The 17,117-nt window shown below is 35.5% G+C and overlaps 1 protein-coding gene across 1 annotated transcript in view; it reads right to left on the bottom strand.

Moving 5' to 3' along the window:
• Positions 1–483: 483 nt before the first annotated feature.
• ADGRG6 (adhesion G protein-coupled receptor G6) overlaps positions 484–17,117 on the bottom strand; it is a 71,036-nt gene continuing 54,402 nt past the window's right edge. The window contains exons 22-26 of the mRNA XM_015815310.1: positions 15,253–15,367; positions 12,963–13,246; positions 10,077–10,178; positions 6,991–7,143; positions 484–1,199 (exon numbers count right to left, since the gene is read on the bottom strand). Of these exons, the coding sequence (XP_015670796.1) occupies positions 1,021–1,199; positions 6,991–7,143; positions 10,077–10,178; positions 12,963–13,246; positions 15,253–15,367 (833 nt within the window). The 3' untranslated portion in view covers positions 484–1,020. The remainder of the gene's footprint in view (positions 1,200–6,990; positions 7,144–10,076; positions 10,179–12,962; positions 13,247–15,252; positions 15,368–17,117) is intronic.

Raw genomic sequence — 17,117 nt, 5'->3', positions numbered from 1 at the left:
TTGATCATGATAAAGATGCATAGCTACCGTGATATATTCAACTGCTCACTTTCTTTTGGTCTATAACTAGGCAAACTTTCAAGTTAACATAAAACACTTTGTTAAGCTCTCCCAATATCAAAGAAGCACACTTTAATACAAGGGTCTTCAAACTTGGCCCTTTTATGACTTATGGACTTCAACTCCCAGAATTCCTCAGTCAGGCATGCTGGCTGAGGAATTTTGGGAGTTGAAGTCCACAAGTCATAAAAGGGCCAAGTTTGAAGACCCCTGCTTTAATACTTCTGCCATTAAAAAATAACAAAATAATAAATATGGCCCAGAGTTTGCAAGCAAGAATTAAGATCAAGAGTACAATAATCTTTGAAACACTTTTGATTTCTGTAATCAAGCACAAAAAAATTATAAATTCACTAAAAATAGCTTTTCCTTGCCTCGTCCGTAGGAAAAAAAAATCTATAAAATCTCCCATGACTTCTCTAGCATTGCACAAGCAGACTTCTGCTTATGCCACAAGCAGAATAGGCTATCATCCCTTTTTACAGAGTAGATTTGGTTATATGAAACAAGGGGATCCATTATACCTGTGAAGATGCACAATTGGATAGCTTTCCCTGTGTAAGGCTACATATACAGACAGACAGACACACACAGAGAAGAACACTTGGGTTGATGTAACATCTTAATAGCATGGTTTGAAAATGTATTTGGAAGCTACAAGCTTTAGTTTTGGGCTTTTCAAGTTTCTTAATTTTGCAAGATTATAGATGGGATTAATAAACATGTCACTGATAGATGCTTGAGAACTGTTGATGAGAGAACTGTGTCAGTGGAGAGAATTAATTAGATGTTCTGTTTCTCCAAGTATAGATACAGGTAGCTGAACAACTTATATAACTGGATAAAGCACAACACTTTAGCAGAGTCTGTATCTTCAGCCAGTCACCAAGTTCAATACTTAATAATCTTAATAATCTTCATTCTGTTTGTTGACTTCTCTTCTTCCAGATATCCAGATACTCAGAATTTTGTACTGTGGCTCAGGGAGTCTGACATGATCATGTTTCTATAGAAATTGTCTGACTGAGTATTGTAGTAACCTTTCACTTTGTCAATGACTTGGTGAACTGGGATGATTGACGTCTGTTCCATGTCCACTTGGATGTATTTTGTTGAAGGCTTGTCAAGAAAAACATTGTCTGATTAAAAACAAGACAAAACAAAACAGGTCAGTAATTTTGAAAACAAAGTTTACTGCCAAGAGGATGACCTCAGACAACCCCTTAGTACAGTATGCAATAACCTTTTATTTTTGTTCCAAATTCTGATTTTCTTTCTATAATCCATACCATGAATATGTAAGCTGTCAGTCTGATAGTTACAATAGACTTTATATTGCACATTAACAACCGCACATTGAAAGTTTTTCCTTTAATATTTTCTTATAAAATTAAGTCATTTTGAGAAATTTTAACGAGTAAAATGTGTGTGTGTGAGAGAGTGTCTAAAAGGTGCAATGAGTCTTGAAGTCTTAAGATACAAATTTCATCTGTATAATCTGCCTGAAAAATTCAGCCCCACTGATCCTCTCAGAACTGTAAATTAGTAAGGTTGGACTGTATGCACACCACACTTTTGTGCTCCTGATTTATCTAGAAGTACAAATCAAATTTTGCTGCTTTAGCCTTCATGATCTGAAATTTAGCATTAGTTTTCAGTTATTGCATGGCATTTCTAAGCTGACCTACATGGTTACTGAAATAATGGCATCAGCATTATTGAAGCCGTGATATCAAACTGCAGTAATCTGACTCACAATTAAATGCTTTTTGGTATAAGCATTAGTCTGTTTTTGTATTGGGAACATGATCATGATGGTGCTCTACAGAACAGGATTCAGGATAATTTCACACAAACAATCAGCTTTGAATGTATGAACCAATTCAGAATAAGGACAAGAGAAAATACATCTTATTAAGAGTGATGCCAGAAAGGGGAAAGAAGTTCATTTTTTACTACTGAATTGCTGAATGAGGAAATCATAAAATCAATAGTAACGGCTACAGGTTTCATCATTTTTAGACTCAGCTTATTATGTCCTGAAAAAAGATTTTGAGTGTGTTCCTCACTATCAATTTACATTCATATTCCATTTTGTTTATGCACATAGACAGTGTTATCTACATTGAAATAAATGTCAAGCCCATGTGCCAACCCCTGGAGATGCAGAATCTATAGATACAGGTTTTTATTTATTTATCAAATTTAGGCACTGCTCATCTCACTTTCAGAGTGATTCTGCTGCATCTAAAGGTGACATTTCTTCAAACTGTAAAGAACGTACAGAATTGACAATGGAAGTCACAGCTTCATATTTTTTTATAACATGCATCATCTCTCACCCTCTGTTATGCTATGATCATATTGTGTGTTTCCATTTTTTTTCTTTTAATGACCCTGTAATCCCTTGCATCAGGGTGGAGTTGGAACGCCTGAAAGGAGCACAAGCATTTACTGACCAGATGTCCTTCCTAACACCTACACTGAGTTCACAGCAGACAATAACTCATTGCACTCAGAAACAGAAATATCTGCTGCTATGTAGTATTGAACTCACAGCCTCCTGACTGTGAGGTGAGAGCTCCATCTCTAGGCCACCACGCTTCTCACATTGTGTGTTTCCATTATACTGTACAAAATCAGCTGGCATGGCTATTCACAACAAAATATTCCACATCATTATTATGTAACTAGAGATTATTGGCAGAACTGAAATTTACAAATTTACAAAATTAGGAGAAGCAGTTTCCAGCATGCATTCTTTTCAAGGGTACCAAAATGCACTTAATTAATACATTTTTGAAAAAGAAGAATAATGTTTAAATGCATTTTGTGTGAACTGGGTTGTTTTCAATGTAGAGTTTAACCCAGAAAGAAGAATGTGTGGTTAAATATATGTGAAAGTAATATTGACTCATCTCTCATTATTATCTAGAATAAATGGTATTACTTATTATCTAAAAAGAGAAGGAACTTGATAACATATTTTTTTCTACTAAAACTAAGATATATAATTTTGACCTGGGTGAAATAAATGTCTATAACAACACTGACAGAGTTTACTGAATTCCTTTTCAGTAATGCTTAATAGGTAAAATATATTGTTTCAGACACTGGCAGAGCTATACTATGACATAATCAGGATTGACTCAAATATCAACTGAGTTCAGTCAGCTGTGTTCATCCTGGTAACTTCAACCTCAAGCACACCTAGGACAAACTTTTGAGTAAGATACTAACAGAAGGCTAGAAGGTTCAAGACAGTAAGCAGCTTTGCTAATCTAAATGTGACCATTAGATGGTGCTCATATAATGTTCCTCTTCATGTGCAATTAAACACATTATTTTTAAACATATCTAATGAATAGGATTTTACCTGCTGAATTCATTCCACAATTGGTATATGTTACTATTGAATATTGAATATTATATTTATGCAAAAGATTAAATATTCCTTTACCCAAACAAGCAACTACCGTATATAAAATTTAAATTGGTCACAAGTATAAACAAGTATAAACAAGAGGAAAGGATTCCTCAATCTTTTCTTACAATAATGTATAGCTAAAATTAAGATTTAAAATTAGAATTACTTATGAAATGCAAATGAAGAAAATGTAAATTGCACAGGTTTTTTTTAACATGGAAAAAAGCATAGGCATGCTAAAATGTAGCCAGAATTATTATTTTTTTTGCAAACATTCTTATATGGCAAAGCTCATGGTTTACTTTGGTTTTGTTGTACTGTTTTTGAAAAGGTGTAGTTATTTCTTGCATGTTACATTATATATATTTATTCAATATGAATCTGTGATTTAAGGGCTAAAGCAGCTTTCCTACAATATTTAGGGTTTGGGGGTTTAGAAGGAAGTTCAATACGAAGAGATACAACAGAGGTATATGAAATAAGCCATAGCATGAAAAATATAGAAAGGTTTTCCCCTTCAATCTATTGGAACTTGGAATCAGCCATGGAGGTGGAACAGAGTGAATAAGATAGCAAAACAGCATCTTCTGCTGAAATGTGCAAATTTAGAAGCTCATTAACAGCTCATTAACCTGAGGGGTGGATTATAAAATCTTTTTATTCATAAATACAACAGTTACTTACTTAAATAACCACACTTTAATCCATAATCCATGTAGTTCTACAAATGTTGATGAATTGCAATTCCCAGCAGCCTCAGTCACGCTGGCTAATGGTAAGGGATGCTGGATTCTGTAGCTCGGCACCATTAGCAAACAATCTTTCCAAGGAAAGCTTCACTTTCCAAGGAAGACCCATTAATTCTTCCCCATCCCATCATTGGAATGTACTTTCAAGTCTCCAACAAAAGCAAAATCCCTCATCAGTCCTTTAAAAGTTACCTTGGCCAGGTTTGTTGCACATCCTTCCCTTTGATCTTTTAGCCCTAATAATGGCCTCCAATGGGCTCTTTCCAGCTCTCATCTTATGGGAACTTCCAAGCCACCTGTCTAGCCTTCCATGCTACATTGCAGTCCTATTTCTTAGACAGTCTGCTAATTCATGTTCATCTCTGTCATGGCCCCAGGTTATTTGGGATGATGTAATACATTTCTTCTTCCCCTCTTCCTTTAGAGAGGGAATAGCTTTATTCCTCCTAATCCATGTGTGAAATGGGATGGGAGGAATAGAGAACTGCAGTCTTGACTCTTTCTTCCAGTTCTTCTTCTTCAAGCAGGTGGTGAAGGAGGAGCCAAACGGAGGCACTCAGCCTTGCTCATTCATATCCACCACAGAAAAGAATGTATTGCAGCAATTCAGTGGTATGGTGATGTTCCAGTCCTTTCATAAGTTCACCTCTCCCTCACCATCTCCCTCATCAGGCTTTCCCAGCTCCTCCCTTCTTTCTCTCTCCTCCCTCAGCTCAGCTCCCTCTACTCCATCCGGGTAGCTGGAGACTCCTTCGGCTGCTGATGCAAAACAGCTTGACCCACTTTCAGATGCCATCCTCATGACGACTTCTCTTACCCAGATTGAGGAAGGTGGACGGTTCAGGAAGGGGGATGTTTGTAATGCTTGGTCCCTTTCTTGGAGGCTAAAATTGAATGACTGGAGTATGAACATGTGCATGCTGGCTTTTTAAATGGAGAGTACATGGGATTGGGACTCCACAGACAGTGACTTGGCAGGTGCCAAGTCTAAGTCCTCAGAGCTAGACATATTCATGGAGAATAGGATCAACGGCTTAATATATATTACAGTGAGGTTCAAAGGCAGTATGTCAGGGACCAATATTTGAAGAAGACAATTCCCTCATTTCCTACCTATAAGCTTTATGGGATGTCTCTGTTGGTCACTGTATGATAGCTGAATCCAGCAGAATTCATTCTACTTTCTTTAGGTTGGCTAAATATTAAAATAAATGCTGAATCATTTAAACTGTCTGTGTTTACTGCATATTTTAAAAATTTAAGTAGGTTGCTAACTGAAAGCTTTTTCTAATGTTCTGAAAAAAGTTCAGCATCAGAGAATACAGTAATTTCTTGCAGACATTATTATAAATTAGGTGAATCACTTTAATGGTGTTTTTTCATTTTCTTCTTGTCAGCTACTATACCAATTTTAGAGACACCTAACAATATGCATTTTATGAAGCTGTTTCCATTGGATGCTTTACCTCAAACAATCCTGAATGTTTCATTTTTATGCTAACCATAATCAAAAGCACTCTTGTGTACCAAATTATAGTCAGCCAGAATTAACGACAGAGAAAGATGCACAGTATAGAATGAAGCAATGTGTATGATTAGTTAATCTTTTTCTGTTGATTCAAACTTCATGCAAGTGTCCTTATGCAAGCGCTTGGAAATCATGCATTCAGTAAATGTGATGTACACTTTACCTTGAATGTTCGACCACTGGTGAGGATATGTTCTTAGAAGACATTATCTATACCATAAACATATGAGCAGCTGAATCAATTTTGGAGAACAGTGAAATAGTTCAATAATTACTTGGAAATATCCACCACCACACAAATGACTAAACTATGATTAAATATGAGTACAACATACCAATCGAATAACTGCATTTTACACAAATGTACTCAAGCAGTTAACAGTTAATATAGAATGAAAAATTAAACTGTGCTTTACAAATTTTGCACATAACACAAACATATTGTTGTTGTCATTTATACTAAAAAGAGACCAATAAGCTGTATCATGACCAAGGGTAAATAATCATGTACAGATACTTAAAGAAAATCTACTATGTAAAGCAGAACTTCTACAAATAAAGCTTTAATCCACAACAACACATCAAATTAGTTACTTAGGGAGATTCATATTTAACGAATCACCGAAAAGACTGCTTACAATTAATGCAATGAGGTGTTATATATGCCAATTATTATAAACACTTTTAAACACTTCCAGAGAAATTTTTATTGTGCTCAATTTTTTAAACTGCAAACCGCCCAGAATTACTTAAGTGTGATGGGTGGTGTAGATATTTGATGAGTAAAATAAATAAAAATTAAAAGAAATGTTACTTATATGAATATTACTGTGCACAATGTCTTGTTGAGAAGTACCAAAAATCTTACTATGTTTTAAGACTTAGATAAGCCTTAGCTTTTGGTAATCCTAAAGATAATGCAATATCTTGAGGCCTATATATTTCACTTGAGGCCTATATATTTCACTTGAGGCCTATATATTTCACTTGAATGGGCTGTTGAGGCCTATATATTTCACTTGAATGGGCTGTTGGCTTGAGGCCTATATATTTCACTTGAATGGGCTGTTGGAAAAAAAACAGCATTGAAGTAGATGAATCCCAGACAAATTCTGGTTACTAATTCCTATGGATGCACATTTGCATGCCTTATCTAAGGTAAAGCAAGCTATTCCAGTAGATACTTCATTTTAAAGTTAGACTTTTTCATATTGAAAACTACTAACCAGAATGGCTGTTCCTTTTATGGTAGGTGTTTGATGTGGATTTGGATTTTGAAGTCAGATATGTCGAATTGGAACCAATAGAACTGGAAGATAAGGATTTCCCCAGATTGTCTGAACTCTTCTTTATTATATTAGTTGCTGTTTTACTCCAGTCTGAAAATAAATGAGAGCAAAAGGGGCTGTGATTGCATACCAGCTGGAAATAACCATTCAGACCTTAAAAGAAGTAAAGAAATGGAATTAAAGAAAGCACAAATCATTTTCATTTCCCCCCCCCCCGAGTGTACTTATTACCCTTTATTATGCAAATCATTCCCCAGTGCATTTCCTCTGGGCTGACAATATGGGGAATTCATATGTGCAGTGACACAATCACGTTAATGATATCATTCATGTTTAACATCTGAAATTATTCCCACCCTGTCACTAATATAAGATGTAAACATTTCTTGTTTCGCAAGGCTTGGGGAGGGAGGGAGGGGATGTGTAACTGGTGAGAGATGCATGGGAAGGCTCAGGGAGGTACTGGGGTCTGTGAGGGTGATGCGACAAGGCTCAGGAAGGGTGTGCCAGGCAGGTGCAGCAAGGAGGGGGAAGTTGTGCAGTGGTTCCTGAATAGCCTGCAAGGTACAAGGGAGGAGGAGCTAGGGAAGATGTGTGGGTAGGGGAGACTTACTCCAGTGACTTGCAACCTTCACTGCCAGCTTCCCCATTGACCTTTTGGGGAAGCCGTCAGGGAATGTCATATATGGTAATCAGATGACCGCAGGGTATTACAACTGGTCATAAGTGCAAGTGGTTGCCAAGCACCCAGATCATCATCACATGATCACGGGAATCCTGGGATGGTCAGAACTCTGAGGATCAATTGTAACCACCCTTCGTTCAGCACCGTCGTAACTTTGAATGGTTTCTGAACGCATAGTTATATGTTGAGGATTACCTGTATGTACGAAGATGGAGAAATACTGAACTACCCATAATGGAAGAATGGATTGTGAAGATGGCAAAACTAACAGAAATGGCAAAAAATACCTGTTTGGTCAGGGTCAAAACAATAAGTACTTTTATTAAAGACTGGAAATATTTTATGAAAATGGGAAAAAAGAGAAATGGTGATTTCTGGATTTGATAATTGTAAAAAGACTGAATAAGGGATGGAGGACTATTGTAATGTTTTCTAGGGAGGAAGGATAATGAGTTTGTAACTGCTGTAAAGAAATGTGGAAGTAGCTTCTTTAACTACCTTTTCCCCCCCTTTAACTCTATTTTTTCTGCACATGTTCTCTTCTCTTTTTTCCTTTATTTGCTTTTAGCTATGTAAAAACCTTTAATAAAAAATTATTTAAAAATGCAAATATTCTCTAAATGCAACCACTAAATAATGACTTTCTGAACCAAGGTTCTGTATGATTACATCTGAAACTGCAATTAAAACTTTAGTTTAATTTAATTAATTTCTTTTGATTTAAAAGGAAACACAGGTGAGGTGAGGTGAATTTCACTATTGTGACGAAGAGTCCTAAATTTTAACCAGATGTTTTTAAAAGACATATGCAAATGATGCTTTTAGTTCCTATTGAACCATGCAATACTATAGAACACAGAGAACTTCTATGAGAAACTATTTCAAGATCCTTTATGCTTCTGACTCATACCCTTTCCTCCGCCAGCTCTCAAACATACAGAAGAAATTATTCAAACATATATTCACCAACATAAGTCAGAAAAATATATCCATCTGCCCAGTACATAAACATGAATGTTCCTCATTTGGTAGACTCAAGGGGTTCAAATGTTTGTAGGCAACTAGTCTCCTTGAACTGGATGAGGCTATAAACAATATTTTTTAAGCTACAGAGACAATTTTAAAAAGATTCAGAGCAATTAAAGGTTGTTTCAACTCTACAAATAAGCATGGCTACAGCCATTTTCCTTCTCATTCTAGGTTGCCACATAGACCGGAGGGAGGGGGGGATTGCCCAGGTGCTTCGTTAGTCAAAATAATTCTTTGTCCCTTGGGAACCAAGGTCATCGGCTGCCCCCAAGACTGCAGGCTGGGCATTGCGTAAAAAGCCCGCCGAGAAGATGTATTGGGGAACGTAGTTGCTTGCATAGTTTTTTATGAGTGGGATTTTTTAACTTTGTATTGGGGAATTGTTACGTGTGTATCCAGACTTGGTTTCACATCTCCGATTCTCAGCCTAGGGAGCCTATGTTGTCTGAGAAATGTTTCTATCATTATGTGGCCAGCATGAAAATATGGAACGCAGTAACCTTTCCCACCAAAGCGGTATCTATTTATCTACTTGCATTTGCATGCTATCGAACTGCTAGGTTGCAGGAGCTGGGGCGCGTAACGGGAGCTCACCTCGTCATGTGGCGCTTGGGTCTCAAACCTGAGCAATCAGCTTTCCAACAACAGAAAGCAATGGAAGTATATAATTATGCAAATCCTTCCTGGTAACACTATTACAGAAGATCCTTTTAAATTCTGCTTACTACTAAAAATCCATTACATACATACAATAACTAGGAAGTTAAATAAGAAATCTGGAAAGTTGGTAAGGGCAAATAACTTAATATAACTGCCAAGAAAATTACAAGGACATTTCTGTAAGTAACCCATTCAAAATGAAGTAGATTTTGGTTTAATAATGAGTAGAACTGATGTTAATTAAAGTAACAAATCATAGAATAAAATGACAAGTATACAGTACATGGATCTTGTCCATTTATCTACTAAATGGGAATTCTGCCAGACTTATGAATACATATATTTAATCTGGTGAAAGCGAAGATAAAAGGATCTAAGCAATTGCTCTGTTTCAGGCTTTGTTTTCTAATATCTCCTCAAACATTTACATAAACGTTGCAAGGAAACACTTATTCTTTGAAATAACATCATTTGCAGAAATGGCACATTCTCAATTTTCTGGTAGACAGTTTCTATTAAATATCTCAGAAAGTTGCGCTTATCAGGTCCTAGCAGGTCAGCACATGGATGAAAGATTACCTTATAATGTACATTTTAGCTTTATGGGCTCAATTAAGAGAGAAGAATTACAAATGGTAGTTCATATTACCTGAGTTATCCGCCAGCCTGAATCGTCCACAACATAGATGCCTTCTCCATTGCTTTTGTACATTTTCTTTCATTGCACAGTGGAATATAAATATAAATAAACCTGAAAAGGAAAATAGTAATAAAATCTAATGTTTTATTAAATAAGATTAAAATACACACACACACACACAAATACCTTTGGTTCATGAAATAGTGTATATGATATTTCAATATACACCTTCACTAATTGTTACTCATGTGTAAACCAAACCAAACTGATTCAGAGTAAGGTAGAAGTTCTAATATAATATATTAATATAATATAATATATTCTAATACAGTGTTTCTCAACCTTGACAATTTTAAGGCATGTGGACTTCAACTCCCAGAATTCCACAGCCAGCAATGCCATTTATGCTTAGTCCTAATACTGCTGCACTTCAGATTCCATCCGTCCCTGCTCTTATAGCACCATTAGCAAGGGATCAATCACAGTAGAAGTGCCAGGAAGAAGACAAATTTGAATGCTGAAGTTGGACGGACCTGGAATCTGGGACAAGCATGTATCGATGTGGAGTGTGGTAAATCACTTTAAATATTATTTTGCTTGGGTTAAAATGTTTAATTTGCATGTTATATAAATAGCAGGAAGACTCAAGACTTTCCTAATCCAGAAATATATGTATTATTATTATCTTGTCTATTATTACATCCATTTGGAGGTAGAGGTACTGTAGAAGATAAATGACATACAGTAGCATGTTCACATTATTCTGCCTTACTTGTTGGTTCCAAGGGAATTTTGCAATGGACATTCCATAAGCTGGCAATTGTTATATTGTTATCCCATTTTTAAAAGAATCTTATTTTATTCCAGTTAATTATATTAATGAAACAGAAAATGTACTTTCTTTTTTTTAATGACAAGGTACTTCAAATATATTTATTAATTATTCTAACAAATACTACTCCTTCCATTTTATTAATTTAAAAATACTATTAACACTTCTCTATTTTTCTCTCTTTATTTTTAAAAAAAATCCACATCTGTACTTCAAGACTCTATGGCAGGTCTCTATAGCATATTGTATATGTAGATTAACATTCACTTTATGTGTTGCAAATTGGTGCTGAAGATGGAATATACGAACATGACATTATTAATATACAGCTATCTGGAATTGAATAGGGAGAGTAATCAGATTCATAATTTGATTCAGATTACATAATTTGATTCTAACCATTACATTTTGAATACAGTTTACATACTATTCATATTACTGATTTATACACAGGTTGTACACATGAAATGAAAGATCTGTTGAATGATTTTTCTCTAGCATGTGCCCTTTTTATTGCATATCTCTATTCAGTTATAATTGTATTCAAGTATAAGTGGGTACCTAGGATGCCCTACTGTAAATTGCTTAATATGAAAAAAAAATCCCTGTTCAACTTGTAAATCAGGTTTTTTTCCCTTTTAATTCCTTCAACTTATTAACACAGGCTGCTATTAGGGCTGTTTGCTAAACTGGAAACTTTCTTCTTCCTAAGAACAGTGGATTCTTTGAAAAATGCATAAATGTTGAATTTGTTTTGGAACTCTTCATTGGATTTCCAAGAACAAATTTTAATTATTCATCTGGATTTTGGATAAGAACCCAGATTCCATGACCTTACTGGTAAGAGTTCTCAAGCAATTCCAAAAAAATCAAGTATGGGGATAGTCCTGATGAATACCTTTTAGTTCAATATTTTTTTAATTAAATCTTTGCAGTCTTTGTAAAACTGCACCAATTCAAGTTTCCTATTACATATGAGAGATGTTTTTGACAAAATTGGGAGTATCTTGGGTAGAAAGGTAAATGACTGAAAAAAACAAATGGAGAGCTGGTAGTGTGAAAAAAGATCCCTTTTTAAGTTGGCCTTTTTCTGCTACAAAAAAATACTCCAGTCTGCTAAAGGGGAAATGATATAAGCTTGATAATCTAAACCATAACTAAATTTAAATATTATTAAAACAAAGCGACATATTGTCTACATAATATTTCAAAGTCTGGGATTTTTTTTGAGATAATTTAGTATTTGCATCCTTTAGCTGCTCCTATATAATAAACAAATGAACAAAAATAATGAACTTCTTATAATATAATAGTATCTTATAATACATTTCCCCCCTTTTATTCTCTCCAAACTAGTGGAATAATACAAAGAAATTGTGTAAAATGGTTCAGGATCTGTTTACCAGCAAGATAACATTCTGAAAGCCAATTAGAATTGGGCCAAATTTTGATATGGCAAGAGATGGCAAAAAAGAAAAATCAAATAAAAATGAGCTACAGAGAGAAAAATCAGAAACAATTTCCTCAATCAACTCTATGGGTCATGGCTTAGAACAAGAACCACTAATTCAGTCTAAACTCCTCTCCCCTTCCTATTTCAACAATAAGGAACATTTTAGGCTTAATTTTGGAGTGTATTGTTAAGTCTAAATTAGATATTTTGAATAAGTTTCAAGTTGGAAAGCAGAAATGTGCCAATTCTATATTTCTTACTCCAAAACCTGGATGAATTACTTTCTTGAAACAATAAGAACATGCTCCTAGGGTAAGTTGGAAAACATTTCTAGTTCCAAAAAATTCTATTGACCGTGATATGATGTTTCTGAATTCTATTATCATCAATTACTGTCATGTGACTCTTTACTATTATTCTGTATAGTTGTTACCATTGATACCATTTGTGTGTGTGTGTGTGTGTGTGTGTGTGTGCATGCACGTGCTTACATCTACAAATCTTAAGCACAATGAATGTGTTAAGAGTGCTACATAATGTATATACTATACCTGTGAATCTGTGTTAGGTTATTATTGATATTGTTTTTCCAAAACATTCCTCTACTCACCTTGCAATGAGTTGGAAATACAGAAGAGATACACAAAAGGAAGATATAGTGGCCCCCAGGCAAAAAAAGCAAAACCCCACGTCATGCCTAGGAGGAAGGTCAGGCTAATAACACTACGAAGGTTCCTCAGGATCTCTTCCCGCATAGTCCTATTGGTCCGTTTGCCATTTCGTCCACATATTTGCATCATCACCACAACAAACATGGCAATGTTCATGAGGAACATGATTCCAAAGTAGCCAACACAAGTCACGTAAAATACAACAGTGCTTTTAATCCAGCAGCTATAAAAAAAAAGTATTAATTCTACATTATTGTCATGTTACAAAATTAGTTGTCTATTAATTCTGGTTGCTTTGGGCTACTTTAAATAAAAGTATTGGGCTTTAGCTATTACTTCTCCAAAGTTGTAAATCAGGGTAATGCTGGATTAGTAAATGATCAGATAAATTCAGAATCAGTTATTCTGTACTTCTAGATACTTCAAATATTGCCACAATCGCCTCAGTGAAGATTAAATGTTTCTCTGAACAAACCTGAAAGCACTTAAAATCTTTTGCTTCTTTTGAGCCATTAAATTAATGTACAAACAAACTCTGGTTTCCTGAAATCTTTCTGAAGAAGTTCAATATCCAGCTAGGTATTGTCCCAAATGTAAACATTCCTAATTATATAATCACCTCTGCATTAAAAAAACTACACCCTGAATATTTATTGACCTCGAATTTAGACAATATGAAAACATCCTACGAACAATGAATATTCACAGAATGCATGATTATTTCACCAGGAACATGTTTGTTTATATTGGAATGAAAAATTCAAATAAATGTCACATAAACATACATTTTATGAGTAACGTTTTCAGTCTAAAAGTACATAAATGAGAATCAATCCCTTTAATTTCAATAGAGGTTAACTCCAGAAGGAGCAGAACTAATAAATTTTATGTCATAATGCTGGTATTATACAGGTAATCCTCAACTTACAACTTCACTTAGTGACCGTTCAAAGATACAACAGCACTGAAAAAAGTGTCTGATGACTGTTTTTCACACCTACAACCCTTGCAGCATCCCTGTGGTCACATGATCAAAATTTTGGATGCTTGGCAGCTGACTCATATTTACGACAGTTTCAGTGTCCTGGGGTCATGTGATCCCCTTTTGTGACATTCTGAAAAGCCAAATCAATGAGGAAGCCAGATTCACTTAACGGCCGTGTTATTAACTTAACAACTGCAGTGATTCACTTAACAACTGTGGCAAGAAAGGTCATAATATGGGACAAAACTCACTTAACAACTGTCTCACTTAGCAACATAAATTTTGGACTCAATTATGGTTGTAAGTCAAGAACCTTTCATAGCCGTTTCAGCAATAAACTCATAAAGCGTAGATAAAAAAACATAACTACCTTCATTTTAAATCATTTATGCACATGTGTTTGGAAAGTTGACCTTATCAAATGAGCAGAATGAAGCAAAGTATATTCATGTGAATGCCACACATGCACTAGCCTAAGTTAATGGTTTCTACTAAATGTTTCCAGAAGAATCATCACAATTACTTTTCACATAGTAAAAATTAGAATTCTAACACAAAAATTTGTAGCAGTGAATTACTAAAATATTATTAATCATGTTGTTGTTGTTAATTGCGAAGTCATGTCCAACCCATCGCGACCCCATGGACAACGTTCCTCCAGGTCTTCCTATCCTCTACCATCTTCTGGAGTCCATTTAAGCTCACGCCTACTGCTTCAGTGACTCCATCCAACCACCTCATTCTCTGTCGTCCCCTTCTTCTATTGCCCTCAATCTTTCCCAGCATTAGGCTCTTCTCCAGTGAGTCCTTCCTTCTCATTAGGTGGCCAAAGTATTTGAGTTTCAACTTCAGGATCTGGCCTTCTAAAGAGCAGTCGGGGTTGATCTTTTCTAGGACTGACCGGTTTGATCATGTGCCACACTTCAAATAGGGCAATAATGTCCATGAGAACATGTCCTTCCTTAGTAAGTCAGGAAATTGCATAAGCAAATCATGTCTCACTAAATAATGCTTCTTCCTCATCCAACAGCTAGAATTACTTGTGTTACATTTTAACAAAAGTGGAAAGCTTACTTAACTGGCTCCTTGGAAGGAAGAGGATCATGACAAATTTGCCTTTATCGTATTTACCTTTACTACCATCATATCAGATATATATTCTTATTGGATTTACATCATTTTAAAAATGATTTAAAAGCATGTACTAGGGTGCCTGCATCATTATGTTTTAACCTAATACTTACAAGTTATCTCCACCTTGTTCCTTATTATTTTTGCCATCCAGAATGTTGCTGTAAATATTATTTGTATTTGCATGGGTGCTTGCTAGAATAATAATCACCACCAATGCTGGTAAACCTGCAATAAAATAAAACACAGCAAAAGGAAGTTTTATAAACCTATAATAACCCATCTGTTGTGAATGTAAACTGCAGATTCTTACATACAATCTTCATGAGTACACATGGATCTTCATCATGCAGATTTTGTTTATCTCCTATGGGACTTGGGATTTACTTGTCATGGGGGAGGAAAGGCTGAACTCTCTAAGCCAGGCATGTCAAACTCGCAATGTCACGTGACGTCGCGCGATGTATCGCGACTTTCCCCCCATTGCCAGCAATGGGGTGGGCACGGTTTCAGTATGATGCATCTGGCCCGTGGGCCGGCAGTTTGACATGCCTGCTCTAAGCACTGTATTTATATGCTACGTGAATGACCAGAAGGTATTCTACATTTTGCCTATTTAATCAGAAAGAAAGGATAGAGTGTAAGAGCCCTATCTCTCTCAAAGCACTGGAATGAGATATGTATGTCAGGGGAGGCACCTTCATAAAATTGATAATGTTAGAAGGAAATACCAAGATGCTACCAAGATGGTACCTCAAAGCAGAAGCTTCACAAGGGTGTGATGACATGAGGTGTCTGGAAAAAGAAGTAGGACCTCCAGCCTTGTGAACCTTGTAAACCTCAGCTATCTGCTACACCATCTAATAGAGCAAATTAATGCAACAGTGGCTTTAAAATCAATTATCAATATTTCTAAAATACTGTATGTACATACTGCATATGTACATATAAATGTATATTATTATCCCTGTGTTCATTTGAACTTTTGGATGTGAATGGAAGTGTTTAGCTTCATCTTTTTCCTAGTTTCATCCATTTTCAAATACTCACTATAATTGTAAACCTTAAGCTGTAGTGTATACGCTATAGATAACAATAAATCTGCCAGCTCAACTTGAGTTGTATTTATGTCTCATTTCAAATACCTCAAGAAAGAAATAGCTGAACAAAATACTAATGAAGGGCTTTGTATATGATGCTGTACTGGTAAAAATATATCCTACATAGGAACAAGCTGTCTTTCTTCTTCTAGTGTTTCTAATCCTCTCCAACTTTCTAGAGCAGATTCTGTGAATATATCATAACACTTCTGGTGGTGAAAAATTTCTCTTCTTTCAGCTTCAGTATTTTGCTCTAAGTAGCTGCAGCGGATAAGAGTAGCCATACATACCAGGGGCAGGCAAATGATTAACAAAAGTCTTTTAAAGAGTTTATAGAGATTAACCCACCCTTTTAAAGAGAAAGAAGTGATTATATGTAAAGTATTCTAGATACTAATTTCAACTGGTAATAAAGTGTATAAAAGATTCTTCATTGGTGGACAACATCATTTCTCTGCTGAACTGACAAACGCTAGACCATACGTTGCTTTTAAAATAATTTATTAGACTTTAGGGGATGAAGAAATATTATAGAAATTGCATTTCAATCTATCTGAATTCTAAGAATTCAGCACGTCAATAATATGTGGTTTAATGTTCTATTGTAATTTTTTTTAAAAAAAGATAAAGGTTTCCCTGTCCAGTCATGTCTGACTCTAAGGCATGGTGCTCATTTCTGTTTCTTGGCCAAGGGAGCCAGCATTATCCAAAGACATTTCCATAGTCATGTGGTCAGTTTGGCTATATGCCGAAAGTACTCAAAATGCTGTTACCTTCCTACTGAAATAGTACCTATTAATCTACTCGCATTTGCAAGTTTTCTAACTACTTGGTGGACAGGATATGGGCCAAGGAATGGAAGCTCACCCTGTTGTGCA

The sequence above is a fragment of the Protobothrops mucrosquamatus genome, unplaced genomic scaffold (genome assembly GCF_001527695.2).
Source record: "Protobothrops mucrosquamatus isolate PMUCROS unplaced genomic scaffold, P.Mucros_1.0 scaffold335, whole genome shotgun sequence".
Taxonomy (NCBI): Eukaryota; Metazoa; Chordata; class Lepidosauria; order Squamata; family Viperidae; genus Protobothrops; species Protobothrops mucrosquamatus.
This window is presented reverse-complemented; position numbering and strand designations above follow the sequence as displayed.